This window comes from Lepisosteus platostomus, chromosome 13, assembly GCF_059453375.1.
Source record: "Lepisosteus platostomus isolate fLepPlt1 chromosome 13, fLepPlt1.hap1, whole genome shotgun sequence".
NCBI lineage: Eukaryota > Metazoa > Chordata > Actinopteri > Semionotiformes > Lepisosteidae > Lepisosteus > Lepisosteus platostomus.
The window spans coordinates 5638593-5658872 of record NC_142623.1 but is presented as its reverse complement, the minus strand read 5'-3'; the positions used below and the strand labels follow the sequence as shown (position 1 = coordinate 5658872).

Below are 20280 nucleotides of genomic sequence, written 5' to 3'. Positions count from 1 at the left end.
AAGGAAGTGCACCTCGGCGTTGAGGCTACCTCAAAGCAGGCTGGGAGTTGTAGGCCGGGGGAGTCCGAGGGTCCGTAACCGTAAGCAGCAGCTGACCCTACTCATGTAAATATACCTGTGTTAGTTAAAGTGTTCCCTGAAGTTTAGTGCGTAGAGTCTGTTAAAGAGTTACCACCCTAACCCTGAGTACGTGTTCCCTTGGTCCCGTAATGTTTGCGTAAATCCAGTAGTCTGTGTTTACGTAAAGGAGAGTAAAAATTGGTGTTTGTGTGTCTAGTCCGTCTCCGATTAATTTCGTCCTGCACGAACCCGTAAGCGTTACAATACCAAATCGTTTCGGTTCTCAGGAATAGTTGATTACGTTGATTAGTGAGCAACTGTGATTTTTAAGTTCTGGACGAGCATGACATTTAAATATTATGCGCCACGGAAGTTCCTCACAGTAGAGACCAAGAGTTACAGTGCTATCTTTTTGCTTCTTTGTGAAATATAACTGTACCCTTGTGTGTCGTATAGATGAGAAAGGTGGAAGCAAGCAGAACGTATAATAATTATTGCTTTATAACTGTTAGTCAACTAATAACAACTCAAACCTTTGCCCTTTTAAAACCTGGCAATACAGTATGTTCGTATGCAACAGTTTTACAGTATATGCATCTAAATAACACTGTAAACAGTGAGGATTTGATTTTGTATAAAATCTTGTATATTATCTGAAAATCACTGGGGGTGATTTCTGGGACTAGTCCTGTGTTCCAAGAATAACAAATACCTTATTTTATGTTTTGTCTAGAAAAACTAGAACTGGCATTTCTTTTCAAACATAACCAAAAGAGGAACGGTTTAAACCATGCTAACTAGGGCAGAGTGGCAAATTCACTTTTGTATGAGTTCCACTGGATGTCCAGCACCAATGGCTAAGAGGATTAGGTTAGATTTATTAACTGGATTGGTTCTCACCTGTCAACAAACCCTCATAGCAACAGCAGGGAATTTATACACAGGGCAATAGCCAAGGGAACACGCCTGGGCTGTAACTACATTCTGACCTAGAAAAGGCTTCCACACCACATGGCAGCAATTGGATCTCTCTAGAAAAGGCTTTAAGGATTCCCAAGACACAGAACTAAAAGGTAGCATTAGCTGCAATATGTACTAGGCTATGCTGATTTCTGATATTATTTAGCAGAACTGACAGCAGGGCTAAAATAGTTGTACTATATGTGTTCTGCTACTCTGTCCTTCAATCATGAGCCCTCAGTGGCTGCTGCTGGCAGCATACAGTATGCTGGTCATATGTAAATGTAGTGAAATCAATTAGATATGTTCATTTTCCTTGAGAGCTAAAATGCTCATTGAGAGACTGTGTTTCATATGTCCCCTCGCAGGATTCTAACTAAACCACTGCAACATGGCTGAAGCAAAGACTCTATTGGGTAAAATAAATAATGTTTTCAAGCGTTGACTTTTTAAAGTTGTTGCTAAAAAATAAATGGTAATTACATGCAGGCTAAAAGCTTATAGTGCCTGACTTAACCCACATTTCTGCACCACTGGATGAAGCTGTTTGTTGTTGTATCCCTTTTCTTTATAGCTCCACTAATGGGTATGTAGTTCACAGATCTAGCTGGCTTCAATATGGTCTTCTGTGTGTTCTGGTCTATGTTAGATTGGACATTTAGAGGACTGATATGTTTCTGGAGATTTATGTGGGTAAGTAAAAAAACTTTCAGGCTCTACACTATAAAGTAGCAAAATAAAAGCATACGTGAAGATAGTAAAACCTATGTATTTATTTAATTGCCTGTTTGCATTTAACAAGATACAGGTGTGTTGATGGGGATTTTATTTAAGAATAAAGACAGATATTAAGTAAAGCTATATACAGTATGGTAGTTATGTAGGATGAGAGCTATTAGTCTGTAGCTGACAGGACTGCATGATGTAATTATAGCCAAAAGCCTATGTTTTATTGCTGTGCACTTCCCAGTAACACTATTATTACATTTTTTAAAAGAACATGCAGTGCTAAATGATATCTAGAAAGGAATGACAAAACCATAGTAATTTAAACAAACGTTGTGGTTTCACATTCACATCGTTGGGCAAGCAAACAAATAATCTGGAATTCAGAGCTCACTGATGAGCTTTACTGTTATACAGTATGTGAAAAGTAAACATAGTAGAACTTGCAGATTCATGCATTTCTATATAAATTTTAACATGAATATGCAAGTCTTGCCAACCTCCTATCATTTAAGACTGAAAAACAAAAACTTCAATAACGAATTCTTGATGTAGTTTTAATTTCGTTGGAATTTTTTAGACTTCAATTGCTTAAAATGTAACCATTTAAAAGGACTAAAGGTTTTATTTTAGAGTTTTCGATGTACTATATTTGTAAAATGTGTTCCATCTCTTTTGTACCAAGTGTAGCACGATCACTCTCATTTAAATATTTTAACGGAATAGGCTAATGTTTTCTTGGGAACTCTTTGAAGGGATAACTAGGCGTTTCTGTTGTTTCCATACTGTGGCCAAGTTTTTCACTTTTCTGTCTTTCATTCCAGGTGACCCCATTCCAAGCAATCACGTCTTCTTATCTCAGTAAAAAGCGAAAGATTGTAGATTTTACAGTTCACAGCCCCAAGCTTGAAAAAACAGGTTTGTGGTTCATCATTTTTTTTCCTGATGAGAAGATAAAAAGTTTTTAATTACAGTAATATTTCAGGTTAATACGTTGTGCAAGGCTTTAATTATTACATTACGCCACGAACACCCTCAATAGTGGTGCCAGAAATGAAACATTTTAATTTGAGGCTGTTTTGATGTTTATTTTGCTCAGACTATTCTACTGGATGTACCTTACAGCAGAAGTTCCATGTTTTTTGTAGTATGTAGTCTGGAATAATACTATAAAATACAATACGGTGAAATTTTAAATCGCGAAATAAAAATGTTTTTATCTCTCGAGTGTAATCTTGACGTAGGATGTTATGCACGCATACTTCCAGCAGAGGGAGCGCATAACATGTCAGAAAACAGTTTTCTGATGTTTCAAGATGCTTCAAAGCGCAATATTTCAATCTATACTTTCAGAAACAAATCTTACCTTTACACCACCACCTTTGCTTGTGATTTGAAAGGGTGCTCACCATGAACTGGAGCTCTGTAAAATGGAGATTAATTTGTCTGAGATGACTAATCTTGATTTTAAACTTGAATGAGTAGTGTTTCAGAGTGCTGCATTCTTTACAAAACCCAAAATTGTAGGAAACATCAGTGCCTGTAAAACAACAGAGGCCCTTCAGTGCAAAAAAACTGAAATACCTATTGGAGGTTGTGGGATGTCTGCTAATAACACATTTCTCTGTGCCAAGTGCACTTATACCATTTTTTCTATTGAACATTCCATCTAGATACTGAAGTCTCAGAAGAGACGTCAAACCTTCATGACTGCAGTAATTTGGTTCGCAAGAGATTATCCAAAGCTGAGAGTGAAATTCAGCTATTGAAATCACAGATTTCAAAGGAAAAAGCTGTTTGGGAAAAGAGGTTTCTGGAGCTGCAGAGAAAACAGCTGGAACTGAGAGATCAGGTATATCCTTCTCCACAGGTATCTGAATATGCATCCATAAAGACTGTTGCAAGGTTCCTGACAGGTTCACAAGCAAGCATGCATTCTTAGTCTCTTTAAGTTAAAACAACTATATATTTAGGAGAAGGGTTAAGCCAATGAAGGGTTACTCTTCCCCTTGACTCTTATACTATTGATGATTTAAAGAGACTAAAAACCTTAATGAATTCTAGACCCAAAGACCTAGAGTTTAGGAACACCTTCTATGATGGATTAAGTACTTTCGTTTCCTTCTAGATTTTCTTGTCCTGTGTAAATAAATGTGGAAAATATTTCTATGCAGTTCTTCTGTAAGGTAGAATGAGGCATTATTTGTCAAAATGATCATACAAGATTGGATTTATTGGAAAATCGGAGATGAATTCCCTCACAGGGTCCATTTTTCTTATATGAATTTCTCATATGACAACTTTTGAACACTCTTTGCTGTAGTTGTTAGTTGTGAGTGTTAATAAGTATTGATAACCTAGAGATGGTTTAATGATTGGTGGTATTTTACAGTACATTAGTGGTTTTAGTAACATGCAATACATTGGAAAATTAATTTAAAATAATAACACATTTATATACCACTGCAGGGGGAAATAAAATCAGTGTGTCTGCCAAAAAACAATCAACTTGTATGTCGATATTTGTTTTGGCTTTCATTTTTTTAATTTGGCAGCGAGAGTTCAGAAGCAAGCCGCAACATGCAGCTATTTCACACTTTCACACCAATATAGAAAAATGTACACAGCAAGATCCTAAAGTCATTCAAATGGGCAAGTAATCTACTTTTTACAATTTTTCCAGCTCATATCAGAAATCTTGGCAAGAAATGGAGCTCTATTCGAAGATGATATCAGTGGCTTCATAGAGAGTGACATAACGACATCCAAATCTGACCTGGAAAATCACTGCATGCTTGATGCTTGTGCAAGTAAGCAAAGTAAGTTTAAAATGCAAACAGTGATCATACATTACTACAGTAAAATGAATCATCTATCCATTAAACATGTTAGCCACAATGTTACATTTTTCATGCTATGCACTGCATGTAAAATGTCCACTCTCATTAAATTATACCACTTTCAGTTGTCTTAGCATATATGCTATTTCAGTTCCATTAAAAATATGCATGCTTTAAAATTTTACCTACTTCTGTGTGTTTGTTCTCGATTATACTTACTTTTGATTTATCCAGAGGAGAGAGATGATTCAATTTCAGAAATACAATAAAGATGCATTGTAAGACTCGTATTAAACCTTGCATTATTATAAAGCAGGCTAAATCTTTTTCCAAAGCAGCTTACTGCTACTACTTTTCCATCCTTGTTTAGCCCATACAAAATGGGGAACCATGTTACACAGCAGGGTTGCTGGAGCTATCTGGGTAAAGGAGCATGCTGAAGGATACAGCAGCAGTGTGGTCACCTGGGATCTGAACCCACAAGTCTCTGCACAAAGGCCAGACACTTAACCACTTGTCCACATTGCTGTATGTTAAACCCACTTGTTCATCAACAGAATAATTTCAAAGCTTCAAATGACAGGCACCCGTGTTTTTGTTTGTGACTGACTGAAAATCAGTTCAGTGTTTTTTTTTTTGTATGAGAAATGCATTTGATCACTCTCAGGCGAGGAACCTCTTCCACACCACCAAAGGAAAACAGATGTGATTTCTCTGAAAAGTGAAAACCTGTCTGCCAGTTCTAAGCGTGACCTGTCTGGGAGCCTTCTCTCCTGGTCTTCTTCGAATAGCTCTAGACCCTCGTCGTCTACTTCCAGAAACAGCAGGTTGGTTGTGTGTTTGTTTTACAATACAGTATTTTAGAATTAATGTATTCATTAAATTATTTTGACCATGTTTCTTAGGAGAAGAAGGAACAATAACAGCAGCCGAAGTTCTAGAATTCCTGTAATCACTTTGCATAGTGTCCTACTGTATATTTTGTTTCTATGGGAAAGACTAAACCACAAGATTAAATTGGGATTATTATTCGGAGGAAAACCACATTGTTATCTATGTAAACTGCTGTGCTTGCATAGATAAGGAAGTGGTGATAAATTGAGAATTCTGGCATATACATGTGCTTTTTGATGCAACACATGTGCACTGTCTCCTGAAGAAAATGTTGACAGAAAATGGCATTATTCACCTATATGAATTTTAACTTGCATAGAAGTTGTGGGGTCCATTGGTGATGTGAATGTAAAATAGAATAAATGGAAATTGCTATCGAGAAAAGTCCAGAGAATCATCCTCCACAGAAAAGGTTCACGGCTGTTTTCTGGAACTCTTTTCTTAAAGACAAACAATCATATAACTCAAGCAATCATATCAAACAAACAAAATAATCACATAGGAAAACTTGTACTCATGTCACCATGAGGAGTATTTCCGTTAAGTAAGAGGCTAAGCATGATTGTTATGCACTGGTCAAATTTCCAATGCATGGATACTAAGGAGACCTGGGATCTACCTGAGCACATCCCTGAAGAGGAGGACAGTAGAGGATCTATACTCCTGTAGGAGCAAAAGTACTGAAGGGTGATATACTGTATACAGTAACACTTTTCACCCATGTATTAGTGCTACTCCCAATAGCTTTGTACTCCACCATCCAAAATTCACTTGAGGGCTGCATTTGGCCTGTCAGGAAATCAACCTCTGAAAGCTGTTTGTATATAGCCGTACTCAAATCCCTGAAACTTTATATAACTTCATTAACTGACAAAACAATTGAAATGTATTTAAGCACTAGGCCTGTCAAATAAATTGGCAATGCAAGATGTATTATTTAGATAAAAGGAATAATTTAGTTTTTTTAAATAAGTCTCTTTATTTTTGTGTACAGACACCCAATCTCAGTCACCAGATCATGTGTCCAATTAGGGGTGATTTACTGCTTACATACCTGTAAGTCCTTTGTGAAATGCATTCAACAAGGTGCATATTCTCAAGAATATGAAGGTCTTCCTTGGTTGCCAGAGTTGTGTTCCTCTGTCAGAGCTTCTCCTTCCATCTCCTGCCCATACAGTTTGTCATCATGGCACTTGCTGTGATCCATCATGTCCTGCCAAGATGTGCCAGCACAGCCTGTTGCAAAGAGTGGCACACAGCTAGACGCAAAAGCCGGATTCCTGCTGGACAATCCCTGATTGTCTATACCGCGCCCTGCAGAACAAGCTCTGGACTAGCCAGGGTCTGCTGTGTGGCCAGCCTACACAAATCAACATTTAATGATGACACAATATAGAAGCATATAGTAGATTAACTGCCTCCTAACTAAACAGTGTAGTAACTGAGCGCATCACACTCCACAGGTGATCAAGCTGGCTCAGTTCTATTGCACATGCTGAATGAATGTTAAGAGAGGTTTTGGCAATCCATTGCAATGAATATATGAACACCATGCTTCCAGAACTGTCCTCTCCCAATTTGACTGAAGAAAAGGCATTATAAATTGATCGCAAAATGACATTATTTTTTAAACTGATCAGTAAGGGTGACCTACCTTTTGGGAGGAAAGCTACGGCAAATCTGGATAAGATATTAAAGTGCAAAGATATTACATTGTCAACAAAGAGCCGTATAGTGAAAGCTATGGTCTTCCCTGTAGTAATATATAGATGTGATAGTTGGATTACAGTATAAATTATAAAATAAGTAAGGCTGTGCGGCAGAAAATAGATGCTTTCGAACTGTGGTGTTGGAGCAAATTGTTGAGAGTTCCAAGATCAAATCAGTCGATACTCAAGGAAATAAACACAGATTGTTCATTGGAAGGATTGATAGTTAAACTAAAACACATACACTTTGGCCAGTAAGACAGGATTCACTGGAGAAGACTCTGATGTTGGGAAAGATGGAAGGGAACAGAGGAAGGGGTGGCAGAGGTTAAGATAGATAGCATTACTGAAGTACTGAATATGTAGAGCTCAGAGAAGCAGTTGTTGACAGACAGCTTTGGCATGCTAAAGCCCATGAGGTCACGAGGAGTCGGACTCGACTAAATGACTAAACAACAGCAACCATACACAACGTGTTGGATTTTGACTCTCTAGGACTGGAAATCCCCCACACCCATGCATGAACATACTCACCTAGTTTTTTTTCCTCTGTTTATCCTGTCAAGGTTAAAAACTAACCTGTAGAGAAGTTACTACCTTGAACTACTGATGTCAGTTTAGCAGAGAAACCCATAGAGTGTGCGTTAGAAGCAGAAGTGAGGTAGACCGCACAGTGTAGCATATTTCAAGAATTCAGTGCAATCATTACCTTTATCACTCCTTCCTGCCTTATTGCGACACAAGAAAATGTACGCCACAGAGATATCAGTTGCTGTTATGAAACTGCTTCTCACCTGCTTCATCTCCTTTCCCCTGTACACATCCTTTCTCTTTTAACCCTTTAACGTTTCTTTTTATTTCTGCAACCCTTATTTAAAATCCTGTATAAATCACTCCCAAACCCTTTTGTTAAGAGAGCTCTGCTTTCATGCCTGGCAGAAATTTGTGTCCCTCACACTTTTAACTTGAACCACAACCAAAAAAAACAAACACTGATTAAATCTTTTCACTGCTCTGTACTGTAAACAAAATGAGGCAACAAAGACAAACCAGAGGAACTTTCTTTTTTAATGTCTGGTGCAAAATATTACTTGAATTCCCATCCTGCATCTGACCCTAATCTGACTTGGAGTAAGGCACTGGGGCAGAACTTAAGTCTAAAAGTTGGAATGTATCCTGTTTACTTTTGTCAGTTGTTCCTACAGTTTATTTTTTGTGCACATCATGTTAGGACTATCAGTTTTGCTGGGGGAGTGTACTGAGAATGGCTGGCATTCTTATATGTGATGAAAACCACTGAAGAAATGCACAGAAAAATGTCACAGTTCCCTTTTTTCTCTGTGCTGGTAGTTGCACTATAAACTTACTGTCGTCACACATGCAGTGATATTGGTACATGACAACAAGGAGTGAACATTGTAGATTCTTTGTAGTTAAATTTAATTTATACATTTCTAATGTTAATTTATAACAGGACAAGTAGGTTGCAGAGCATAAGGAATCTGCAAGAAACAAGAGAAATGTCATTTCTGCTTCGATTGCTTTCTTTGCAGCTTAGTAACCACAAGAAGCAACACAAAGCCTTACAGGGTGTTTGTTCCTCATTCCCACTTGGATTTACAAATCGGACACAGGGTCCGCCTGCTGCTTCCTTCTGGGAGAATCAACACTGGGACAATCCAGTACTTGGGATACCTGTCTGGTATGCAGGATTTCTGTGTGGGAGTAGAGCTGGAGACACCAGAATATGGACAGCATGATGGAGTGTATGAGGGCCACTGCTATTTTAAATGGTAGGTGTTTTTAAATCTGTGTTTATACTGATGAATGTGGTAGCATCCAAGTTAACCTTTCACTCTTATCTTAAATGTATCAGAGGCATGGATTGTTTCTACTGAATAAAAAATCCTTTCCAGATTTACAGCAGTATAATACAATATTAGCTTTAGGCTGTTTGCCAAGCCTTCTGGGAAGCAAAACAATAGAGTTGTTGTGAAACACCTCCAGTCCAGGTCAGGAAACTGGTGAGCCCATATGATTTTCCAACAGACTCTAGACAAGCCTCTACCATATTGATTTACTGCCTTGAGTGCCACTGTTAATTCTGAAATGAAGCAGTATAAATGAGCTGCATGTCAAAAACAAACTAAACATGAAAAATCAACCTACAGAATAACAAGCACGAAAGGTTTACATGAAAGTTTCGGGATGCTGACGTAATGTGCTACAATACAGAAACACCTAAAACACAGCGCATGTAGACAAAATGCCAGGGTGAAGACCCTTGTGTTTTTGTGCATTGCTTCAATAGCTAATGATTAATGGGACTCCCTGACTATATCACTACCCTGCCAAGTGCCCTGATAATGTGAACAGTAATAATTGATCTCAGTTAACTTGGATCTCTCATGGTCCCCCAGTCCACAGGGGCAGAGGATGAAGTACTCTTGCAAAGCTGTCTTTCAAAGAAAACATAGAACACATAGGAAAGAAGAATAAATAAGAAATCGGATGTTTGGTGTGTCTCAGATGCCATATTCGTTGTTTCAAATCTGATCACTGGCAATAAGCACACTGGCACAAACTTGCTAGAAACTAGCCAAGGTCCTCAGTTAACAGATGAGAGGAAGACTTTCCTTGATCTCAGTTTTAAAAATGGCTAATTCATCAGCTTCATCATTATTATTATTTAATGTTATTGTCTGTCCAAAAGGATGAGCCACAGGATTCAGTTGTGAAAATCTAGTTGCTGCCGTGAAGATCTTTGGGAATTTCTACAACATGTCATCATTTTCTTAAATAAATAAACTTCTCAAATAAAATGTTGATTCACATTTCATTGTTCAAACACTTGTCATGTAGCATGTAATCTGTTTTTTTTCTTTCAGTAAGCCTGGTCATGGCGTGTTTGTGAATTTCAACAAGCTGTTGATGGCTTGGGAGTGAACTTGCTGCAAAGATCGGGGTTCACACTACTGGTGCGACAGATCAGAAGAGTGAAGAAGAGATCAGACTGACACTGGTTTCAATGTAGCAAACAAAGGCTACATTTAATTGAACAAACTACCTTTATGTAGTGATGGATAAAAAGCATGACATTTAACTAGATTTAGAACCAGTTCTTTCTCATCTAATGTAAAATGGAGAAAGCAGTTTAGAACGCAATTCAGGTTTTCAAACATGAAGGAGTTATTAACCACTGCAACAACATTTCTAGTAACTTCTGGCATATCTGATCAGGTCTGCTTCCTGACTCTTTTCATGCTTTGCATGATGTGTATGAAGTAAAAAAGAAAATATTTCAGATGTGTTTGAGCACTAATCGTGCAAATTGATTAGTCTGGTCCTGAATTTCTACAAAGAAATAATGGAAGAGGAAAGCAGTTCTTTATGAATTGCTTTATTTGTTGTGGAGGTTAGAATTAGAACAAGCCGCACACTACACTGATGCATACTTCTTGTAGAATGAGAACAGAGCTGTGCTTTTTGTAGGCCACACAAGATGTCCCTGGGAGGTTGAGGTTATTCAGTCCTCAATTTGCTGTTCGCTTTTGCTTTATCAACAAAACTTCCTTCCTGTTTGAAGCATTCTGTATGCCAGACAAGTTCAAGGTTATTTTATCTCATAATCAAAGAGAACTAATATAAAAGCCCATAAACTTTTTTCATTCCTTATACAAACTGTAAATTATTATTTATAACTATTGCATTCATTTTTTGTCTCTGCTCAGGCAGTACTATGATGACTTATATACTGTTTTTTATCTTGCATTCTCATAAAATGGTCCATTAATCGTTCCAGGCAATATGTGAAAATAAATTTAAGATACAAAATATAATCACTGTGTAAGGTAAATGGCTTAATTATTTAGATTTATTTGCCTAGGGTATTTAGATCTTAAAATATTTTAAATAATATAGGCACAAAATTGGGGTTTACATAAAAGGTAAAGTTATATTTTTATTAATTGCAGAATAATAAAATGGAGAGCTAACTCCATTCCTTTTTGGTATCATAGTTTTCTGCAATCTGCATCAGGATTATAATCTACCTGTAAATCAGTGAGATTAAATGTAATATAAATGCATGATTTGCTAAGAATATCTTCTGTGTGATTTTGAATGCTAAAGAAAGTTGAACTGTTACCATTGGACTATTTCATAATCATTTTAAACATGTTTCCCATTGTATTTCTTGTACCTATTTTTATCTGTGCTAGTACCTTAAGAAAACATCTTCACACATTGTAAATTCACTCAACGCATTAGAGATCCCATTGTTTGCTCCCATTTTTGCCAGTCAAGCCTGGACCCCTCTGAGCAACATACTGTAACTGTGTGTCTGTGGTGGAGAGAGGGAGTGGGGGTCTTTTCTCAAAGATCCTAAACTGTCTTGTATTTGAATGAACAAAGAGGGGCAACAATAGAGCAATCCTCTCATCGTTGTAACGGATTATAACTTTGTTCCTGTGCATTCGGTATATTAAATGCAGCTAAGTGACTGTTTCTTGTATGAAGCTATTGGGTTAGTGTACTGATAATGTGATATGGGCAGAGTGAGACATCTGTGTATGTATGGTTACATGGTAGAGATTATTGTCTGTTTATGTTGAGCATTATTTGTGTTTGTAGTTTTTATGGCAATGCCAGAGTCAGATTTTCATCCTTTTGGATGGACAATAAAGTTATTTAATAATGATGATGAAACTGATGAATTAGTTATTTTAAAGTCAAATTCTTATGCTGTGTTCTTTGCACCTGAGATCTTAATGGCTTAATTGAACTGTTGTGGATTTAACTGGACTAATTACAGCTTCTTCCAAGTATTTAGCAATAAAGTTTGGGGTTGCTATAGAACGTGGAGCTCTTCAGAACCAGGAGTAACCATAAGATAACGAGCAGCTGGTTTGGTTATTTTTTTCATCTTTGCTTCTCATGAATCATTGGTATTTGTGACCTTTTTTTCTGTTGACAACTTTTGTAAAAACACAGTCTCTTACCTCTTGCCTTCCCCTGTCCCCCAACATGAGCGACTGTGATAACATAACATGGAAATAACTACACATGGGAAGTGCCCAGCGAGATTACTCAAACTGCCCTTGGGGTATTCTGACCATATTCTGCATTTTCCATCCAAATGTGCATGTGCTTTGTGATTTACATAACCACAAATGGAAACTGTACTGTTGCAGTTAAGATAAGAAATACTTCCTAATAATTTATGTCTTTATTCTGCTTTCTTCCATCATAGTCTTGGGTTTTTTCTTCAGCTTTGACTTCCACAGCTTATTTTTCCACATTCTTACTTGTGTGTTAGACTTGTGGCTCCTGAGATTTTGAGGGTTACACTCCTCTTCTTTATTGACTTTTATCACTATTCAATAAGAGCAAAACCTTTACAAAAGACTATTGCAGGGAAAACCTGTAAATAATAATATATCATATTGTCCATTTTTAATTCACCTTTCTGGGATGGGGCAGCTCAGTTCTAGAAACCATCTCCTGACATATGGTTTTTACTCGAGCTCCAGGGCGAATCAAATTATCATGTTCTTTATCAGTATTTGTGGGTTGTAGCCATGTTTAAAGATACATCTCTTGCTATCTTGCTGGGATAACAAATAAAGTACATGGTTACTCTTGGTTGCTCTTTAGATATCTGTGGTTCAGCTGGCAGAAGAACCACATTTCTACTGTATATAGCCACCACACACTTTTTTAACCTATTTAACACCCAAAGGTAATCAGTGGCCCTGAGTCATTGGGAATGACTGAGACTGGTAGTTCTGGAGCCTAGCTGCAGAAGGACCAGAGGAATTGTTCTAATGGTGGTGCCGATCTGCTGGTCTTTAATTCCAGTCTTGTGAGGGACACTACTGTAATTTGGCATACACATAGATGTTTGTATTATTTTACTCACATATATCTGTATGTGTTTATGCAGTATATATCAGTGTATGTATTCATTATGAATGCATTTCATTTAGAATTCTCTAATTGACCTTTGTTTTTCAAATGTGTTTTTCAAATTTGATGGTATTGTTTGCACACAAAATAAACAAATATATAGCTGTGGTAGGCAGACATGCCTTGGGCAGCACAGAGGCACTTAACACTATGCCTCTGCCGTGTTGACACTACAGTCTCAGACCTCCAGGTTTCTGGGTCCAATTGCAGCTTGAAGCAACCATATGTGTGACGTCCCTCCCACTTTTGTGTGGGTTTTTCTCAGGGGTTCCAATTTCCTCCCACATTCGAAGACTGCCAGGTTATGTCTCATTTGCCACTCTAAATTGTCCCTTTCCAGGAGGACTGTATTTTTTCCTGTTTCATGGAGTCTGAACCTTAACAGCCAGCTCTTGGTACTTTTTAAAAACATTTTGAAAATACCGACTTGGTTTCTATAATACTGAGTCACTAGTGTCATCACTCCTTGATCTCCCCATTGCTATATATATTTTTTTAAATTCTTGCTTTTTTAAATGACAAATGTTGCCGGGTTTGAGCCTTTGTGAACTTAAATCTTTGACCCCATCAATACTTTATGGTTTTTGTACATCATATTTTTTTTTGTTACATAATGGACACCCACTCAAGCAGTGAGTCTGCAATGTGTGGCTGTATTGAATTTGTGATTTGGTTTGGACCCCTGAATAAACAGGACATAACTGATCATTTCGTTGATAAACACTATTGCAAGCATTGACTTAATACTCTCCTTTGTTGTATTTAGGGGGACAAATTTGTCGTGAGAGAGATATAAGAAATTATAGGCTCCTCTGCCCCATGTGTATACTGAATGTACAGAAAACAATAAAAATATCCATTGCTGAGATGTAAAACAACATACCTGTTTTCATACAGCTTTTTGAAAACCTTGCAGTTATTGGAAATGGTATCTTACGGTAAACGGAGGCGGTTATCTATTCAGGACATCTACTGTATATATGTCAGACAGAATTTGCATTGTTTACTGGGTAGAAAAACGTTAAAGCTGCGCCACGCTAAGAAATGTGAAGAAATATAGTAAGATTGGAAGAAGGAAGTCAAACAACGAATGGGAAAATTATTAATGCATGCAGTGTTCAGGGATCTTTAAAACCAGTTAGAATCATGTGGCAGACAGAAAATGGTGCATCTGGAAATGTCTGTTGAAGCTGTCACTATCATGTCTGAAATGAACTGACTTTAATTAACTAAACTCTCTGTCATTTAACACGTTTTTGACTGTGGAAGGAAACTGGAGCACCTGGAGGATACCCGTGTGAACATGGGGAAAACATACGGTACAAACTCCATGCAGACAGCACCCTTGTCCCAAACTGAACCCAGGGTCCCAGCAATGAGGCAGCTATGCTGACCACTGCACTACCATGCTGCCTCACAGTCCACTCAATCATGAAATTGCATCATACTACTTATAAGCACTGCCTGTATCAGTGCCTTCAAACTGAGCAGCATGGCAAGCAGGAAACTTGTTAGGAATAGCACCATGACCCAACAGTGAAATAATTACAGAGTGCAAGAGCTGAAATGGGAGAAAATGCCCATGAATCAACCATACCACATGCATGCCATGTATCATAGAGAGTGATAAACCCATATAAAGTCCTGAATGGAGTTGGAAACAAAGTGATTCTTGAGTGATACAGTCAACATATGGCAAATGGTTTTGTGGTCAGATGGGACATAATTGGAACTTTATGGTCTAAAAGCAAAGTGTGACTTCAAGAATGAGAGGATAATGGATGAAACAAAATGCAAACCTATCTTGAAGGAACTTGAATCAGTCTGCTAAAGACCTAAAACTGAGATGAAATTTCACCTTTCAGCAGGCCAACGGCCCAAAACACTACAGTGTTTTAAAAATAAGAAAGTGAATGTCCTTGGGTGACCCAGTCGAGCTGCTGACCTGAAACCTATTGAGAAAATGTCGTAAGACTTGTAAAATGCTGTACTAATTGATCCCCAAGCAACTTGAAAGATCTGCTAAGAAGAAAGCACACAACTTGTCAGTGCCCAAACCTGGTAGAGACTTACCCAAAAAGACTTGCAGCTGCAATTGCTGGGTCTCGATACTTACAACATATTTAGGTTTTTTCTCTTTGGAATTTATTGTAACCTATATTTTTTTTGTGAGCATTCAGTTTGAGCATATAAGGGCTCAGGGCTAATGGCAATCCACAATGATGATTCTATCATCTTTCCTATGATTCACGCAAGTGTCTTGGCTGTGTATCACACACTGTTACCTTGTCACATCCTCGTCAGCTGTGTTATTGAAGCGAATAAAAGCTTCTTTTGTGTCTTTGAGGTAAGAATCCTGCACCTTCGCTTCCCCTTTGATTGTATCAATCTGTTTAAACAGTACTTGACCTTTATATGCAAACTTTTAACTCCATCATTCTTCCATTTACATCTTCTTTCTTTTCGTAATGTTCACGTGTTGCATTTCAGAGCTCAGAAATGTACTGTGCCAAAGTGTTTAGAAGGTCTCGACTGGAGGAGTAAAGAGTCACAGAACTCCTTCTGTCATTAAGCAATCAACTGCTCTCTTCCCTTGGAAAAGTTATAAATTAATTTAAAATAATGATCTATTCTCTGATGAACATACTTTTTTTATTTATCTAGTACGAGCCAACACCCTCTTGGGTAAAGGTCATATGACCAAAAACCTTTCTGTAACCGTCTGAAGGGACCTGAAAAGGTCAAATTGAAGCGTCAGTTTTTGAGAGTCATTAAATGATTAATTTTTGTTGCATGCCTGCTTTTTTATTTCTCAGTTTTTGTGTGTCTTGTCTCTTGAATAAATTGTGCAGAAATTGAAATTGTGGTGAAAAGTAAAAGGCGATTAATTGAGCATAGAGGAAAGAAGAATAGAAACATAATTTATCCATATGGTTAAACTGCAAAAATACCTTGCAAATTCACTTTGTTTAAAGTTCAGAAGGTAAGAGAACACCTGGATACAAAAACAGGGTTAAAGAGAAGCCTTTCTAGGGTGACATGTCTCTCCCACAGAATCAACACAAACAAGTCTAAACTTAGCCTGCAGACCTATTTGAATACACACCCACTGAGCACCATTCAACGCCCCTTGCTGTAACACGTCCAGACCTCTCTAGTTTTTCTAGAATAAAAATGTCAGTCACTTTATGCTATCCAAATTATGAAACCTTTGAAAAACTCTAAAGACTGCAAACAGAGCACTTCCAGTCACAGGAGAGCTGACGTCTTTTCCACCTGTTCCACAATAAAGTGATTACAGTAAAAAGGAACTCTCACAACACAGAGGAAGGAGCTTGATTTATAGAGATGAAAGAAAATAAGGAGTGTGCTTTATTTTTGGTTTTCCACCCACTCTTAGGTGAAAGAAAGAAAAGAAGAAATGATTTCTTATTTGTGTTCTTCTTGTAATTTCCTGGAGATATCAGTACTGTTTTGAAATCTTAAATTTCCCCAAATTTAATCTGATCACTGGTGGCAGATACTGTATTTTTGTATGTCTTATGAATGGCATATTAAAAGCAACCTGCTCCCCAACTGAATATGTAACCTTCCTGAAAATATTGCTTCTGTTTTAAATTGATCACAGGAACATGCTCAACTGGCAGTTGCACAAGACAAATTCATTTGTGCAAGCGTGTTCACTAGTCAGATGTGGCATTATCACCTTCTGCCCTGATCTAATCATCTCTCACGAGCTAAACAAGGTCAGTGTTGGGATGAAACATCTTCATGAAAAACCAAGTTAATGCTGAAAGTTTTGGTGGAATAGTAAGTGGCACACTTGTCTCTACAACAGAATATTCTATAGCAAGTACAGTACATCAAGATCTTTAATACACTAATAATATTTTACTAATGCTGATGAATAACTGTCAGGAGCTAAAAGAAAAATCCTATATAATTCTTGCTTTGCGATGTGATAATTAATATTTTTATAACCTGGACCACCATATTAAACTTATAAGATAAGATAAGATCACTTTATTAGCCATATACAATTTCTTGCATTAGGAATTTGTCTTTTTGCATACCCCAACTTGCTCTCCATGAGACACACAGACAGAGAGAGAAGCTGGGGGTCAGAGCGCAGGGTCAGCCATTTATACGGCATCCCTGGAGCAGCTGGGGTTAAGGGCCTTGCTCAGGGGCCCAACGGAGTAGGATTCCTCTGCCAGCCTTGGGATTTGAACAGGCAATCTTCCAGCCACAGGTACAGATCCTTAGCCACAGTGCCACCGCTCTGCCCTGCCTTGATCAAAAGTTTGACCACAAGATGAAACAAAATAATCACGCACACTATTTAACTCCGTAAAGGTTTCAGATACTGGAGCCCCATATCTTAATGATAACAGCTACTTCAGAAAATGTCTTGGTTGTACCAGAATCATTTGACATTAAATAATATATACCTGTAAATATTTCTGACAGCTGCTGTTCCAAATCTATGGTTTACTGACTTCTCTCTTACGGTTTGCCTGCTGAAACTGCAGCTTTGGCTTTGATCAAATCATACATTTACTTAATCTAAATTCGCCAACACCAAATTCTCGGAATTTAATGTCAGTGTGTGTCTTAAGCAAACAATCTCTCGGCCTTTATTTATATCTCATTATTGTATATTTCTTTATGAATTCAAACAGTTTTGGGAGGTATCTCCTTTGGAACATCCAGTGAAGGTACTGTATCTATCAAAGCATTACTTGTCTTTTTTGTCTCCATAAATAATTATAAATAATAGATAATAAAAAAGGACTTGATATGAAAAATGTCTAATGTGCCAGAAAGTCCTGTTTCCATCTTTGGTTCTATACCAAGTCTCTGCCTTTCTTTAAAGGATTTAAAACGATTACGTTTTGTATTAAACATATTTTTTTGAGTATATTTTATACTATATACTGTAGTTTTGTATTCAGGTTCATGGTAAATACAAAAAGAGATAGTACTCTGAGAAACGTTACCCCATAAAACACACAGAGCAAGGCAACTAACTGTAAGGTCTAACCGCACAGTCTATCACAATCCAACTAGTTGTATAGGTCACCTGATCTTAAAGATCATAACACCTGTAAGTTATTGATGTTTCCAAAAAAAATAATCTGATCAAGTAAGAGAATTCTGGTATTCGAGAGTTGAAGGCTACTTAGATTTTAGTCATAAATGACTAAATTTAACCATCTGTATCATGGATTGCAATGAAATCATTTAATATCTTGCCATAAATAACTAATTGTCTTCTTCATTACAAATTGTTAATGATTATTTTTGTGTCAGCTCATTTTGAAAAAAGCAATTGCTAATTATCTTACTTCTTCAACCCTTGTACTGCAAAAGGAGAATTATGACCTGACAAGGCAACTCTCCAAAACTGTCCTGCAGTGAGATTCTTCAATATTTGCACTAAAAGGCTCCACATACTGTATTTAGGGTAGGTAACATCAAACTGGGAGTTGTCACAGAGTAGATGCAGTTGTGCATTGCTTTCTCTTAGATGTATGAGATTTAATTTTCATGATGATGTGGTTTATTGTGCCTTACATTTCACATGGATCACTTTTTTCTTATTGTGCTATTTTTTTCATCATAACACAAGGAAAAAAAGCACTTTCCTGATAAAGATAACATCAGAAGAAAAACAAACAGAAGTTTATGAATGGAGAAGATTTCCTGATTTGCATACTGTACATATGTTCAACATTCCCATTAGGAGGAAATTGTTGATGATAAAAAGTTCCTCTTAACTTAGAAACAGCTGATTAAAACGGTGAATTGTGGGCAGCTGTTTTTTTCCAGCTATAAAATGCAAATTCAAGTCTCTTTCCTGGAGGTTATTCAAAATTTTATTGTGTAGACATTACTGTTTAATGCTTAATGCATTTAACTAAATAAGGATAATACTTCACAAAGCTCAGGTAATTAAGATACTGTTCAACAGAAATACAAGTGAAACTGTGCATTAAATGACTATTAGAAAACTACAGTATACTGTATGTAATAAACCAAGCCTGGCATCAAGAGCAATCACTGATAAGCAAAAATGTAAATTAAACATTGTGAGATGCTTTCTTTGTCGCTGTTTTTTTGTGAGAAGAGGAGACTAATGAAATAATACCTTACTCAAAGAAATAACAGCTACGCATGACTTAAAATAGAACTATATGGAATAATTAAACTCTGTATTAGATGATATTTGCATGTACAACAGTGAAACATATTGTTCATTGTTTGATGATAAAACATATTTCAGGGAAATGTCCCAGAACCTGCAGTATATGACAACATCAATCCTAGGAACAAGTCAATCCTTTGAAAGATGCTCAGAAGAGAGTACCACTGAAGAGGAAATGTGTCAGTTTGGTCGTGTTTTATTTTGAAATAATGAAATGATGAATAAGAAATGATTCACAAAAAAGCAATGTCTCGGACCAGCAGACTATGTTTGTCTCAGAAAAAAAAACACAAAAGAAAATAGAAAAAAAAATATGAGTGCTTTTAGAACTCACTTGCTATCAGTAAGCGAAGGATGTAATACCGATATATAAAAATACCTTTATTTAGCTAATATCCACTCCATGGCAAGATTTTTCTCAAAACTGCAGACATATGGCTGAGAATGTATCTACAGTACACTGGAGAAGAAATACTTGACTTAATGAGAGAAAGTTATAACATGAGCCATACATGTTTTGGCTTGTATGGTTTCATTGGCACAAAAGAAAAACAGATAAAGGCAAGCGATACATCCATTTCAACAGTTCATGCCTCGGCACATTGCAATTGAGTTAAAATATTGCAACAACTAACAACAACAAAAAAAAGTATTTCAAAAAAACGTTTTGCATTTTCTTTCAGTGCCACAAAATTCCAATTTTTTGTTTTTATGCTGGCTTTCCACACCCTGTTGTTCATAAGTATTTTTCAAAAAGCCATCAGCCTTTAACATGAACCTTTTGCACTTACTGTATGTCCTTTAATTACTTTTCACTGGGTTTCCATTGTTGCTGTACAGTATGTGCAGAGCCTAAAGCCTCTGAAACGGTTTACAATGTTCTAGTGTTGGAACAGGTAACAAGTAACTTAAAATG

At 37.0% G+C, this 20280-nt stretch overlaps 1 protein-coding gene and 1 long non-coding RNA gene across 9 annotated transcripts; one reads left to right on the top strand and one right to left on the bottom strand.

Annotated features, from left to right (window-relative positions):
* Window position 1: 1 nt before the first annotated feature.
* Window positions 2-11888, top strand: LOC148649713 (uncharacterized). Of its 8 annotated transcripts, none has more exons than XM_088602762.1 (9): window positions 28-105; window positions 1389-1436; window positions 1595-1713; window positions 2571-2664; window positions 3420-3598; window positions 4430-4565; window positions 5254-5413; window positions 8743-8982; window positions 10078-11888. In XM_088602762.1, exons 3-9 carry the CDS (start codon window positions 1639-1641, stop codon window positions 10133-10135), a joined length of 942 nt encoding a protein of 313 aa, XP_088458888.1. In that variant the 5' UTR covers window positions 28-105; window positions 1389-1436; window positions 1595-1638; the 3' UTR covers window positions 10136-11888. The 8 variants fall into 8 exon arrangements, with proteins under 8 accessions (XP_088458887.1, XP_088458888.1, XP_088458890.1 ...); XM_088602760.1 differs by lacking the exon at window positions 28-105 and adding an exon at window positions 138-1133; XM_088602761.1 differs by lacking the exon at window positions 1389-1436 and having other exon boundaries at window positions 2-105.
* Window positions 6534-7863, bottom strand: LOC148649714 (uncharacterized). The gene is made up of 2 exons (XR_015925915.1): window positions 7724-7863; window positions 6534-6716 (listed from the first exon to the last, which is right to left on the bottom strand). It is a non-coding gene; the product is annotated as an uncharacterized LOC148649714 (long non-coding RNA).
* Window positions 11889-20280: the final 8392 nt, after the last annotated feature.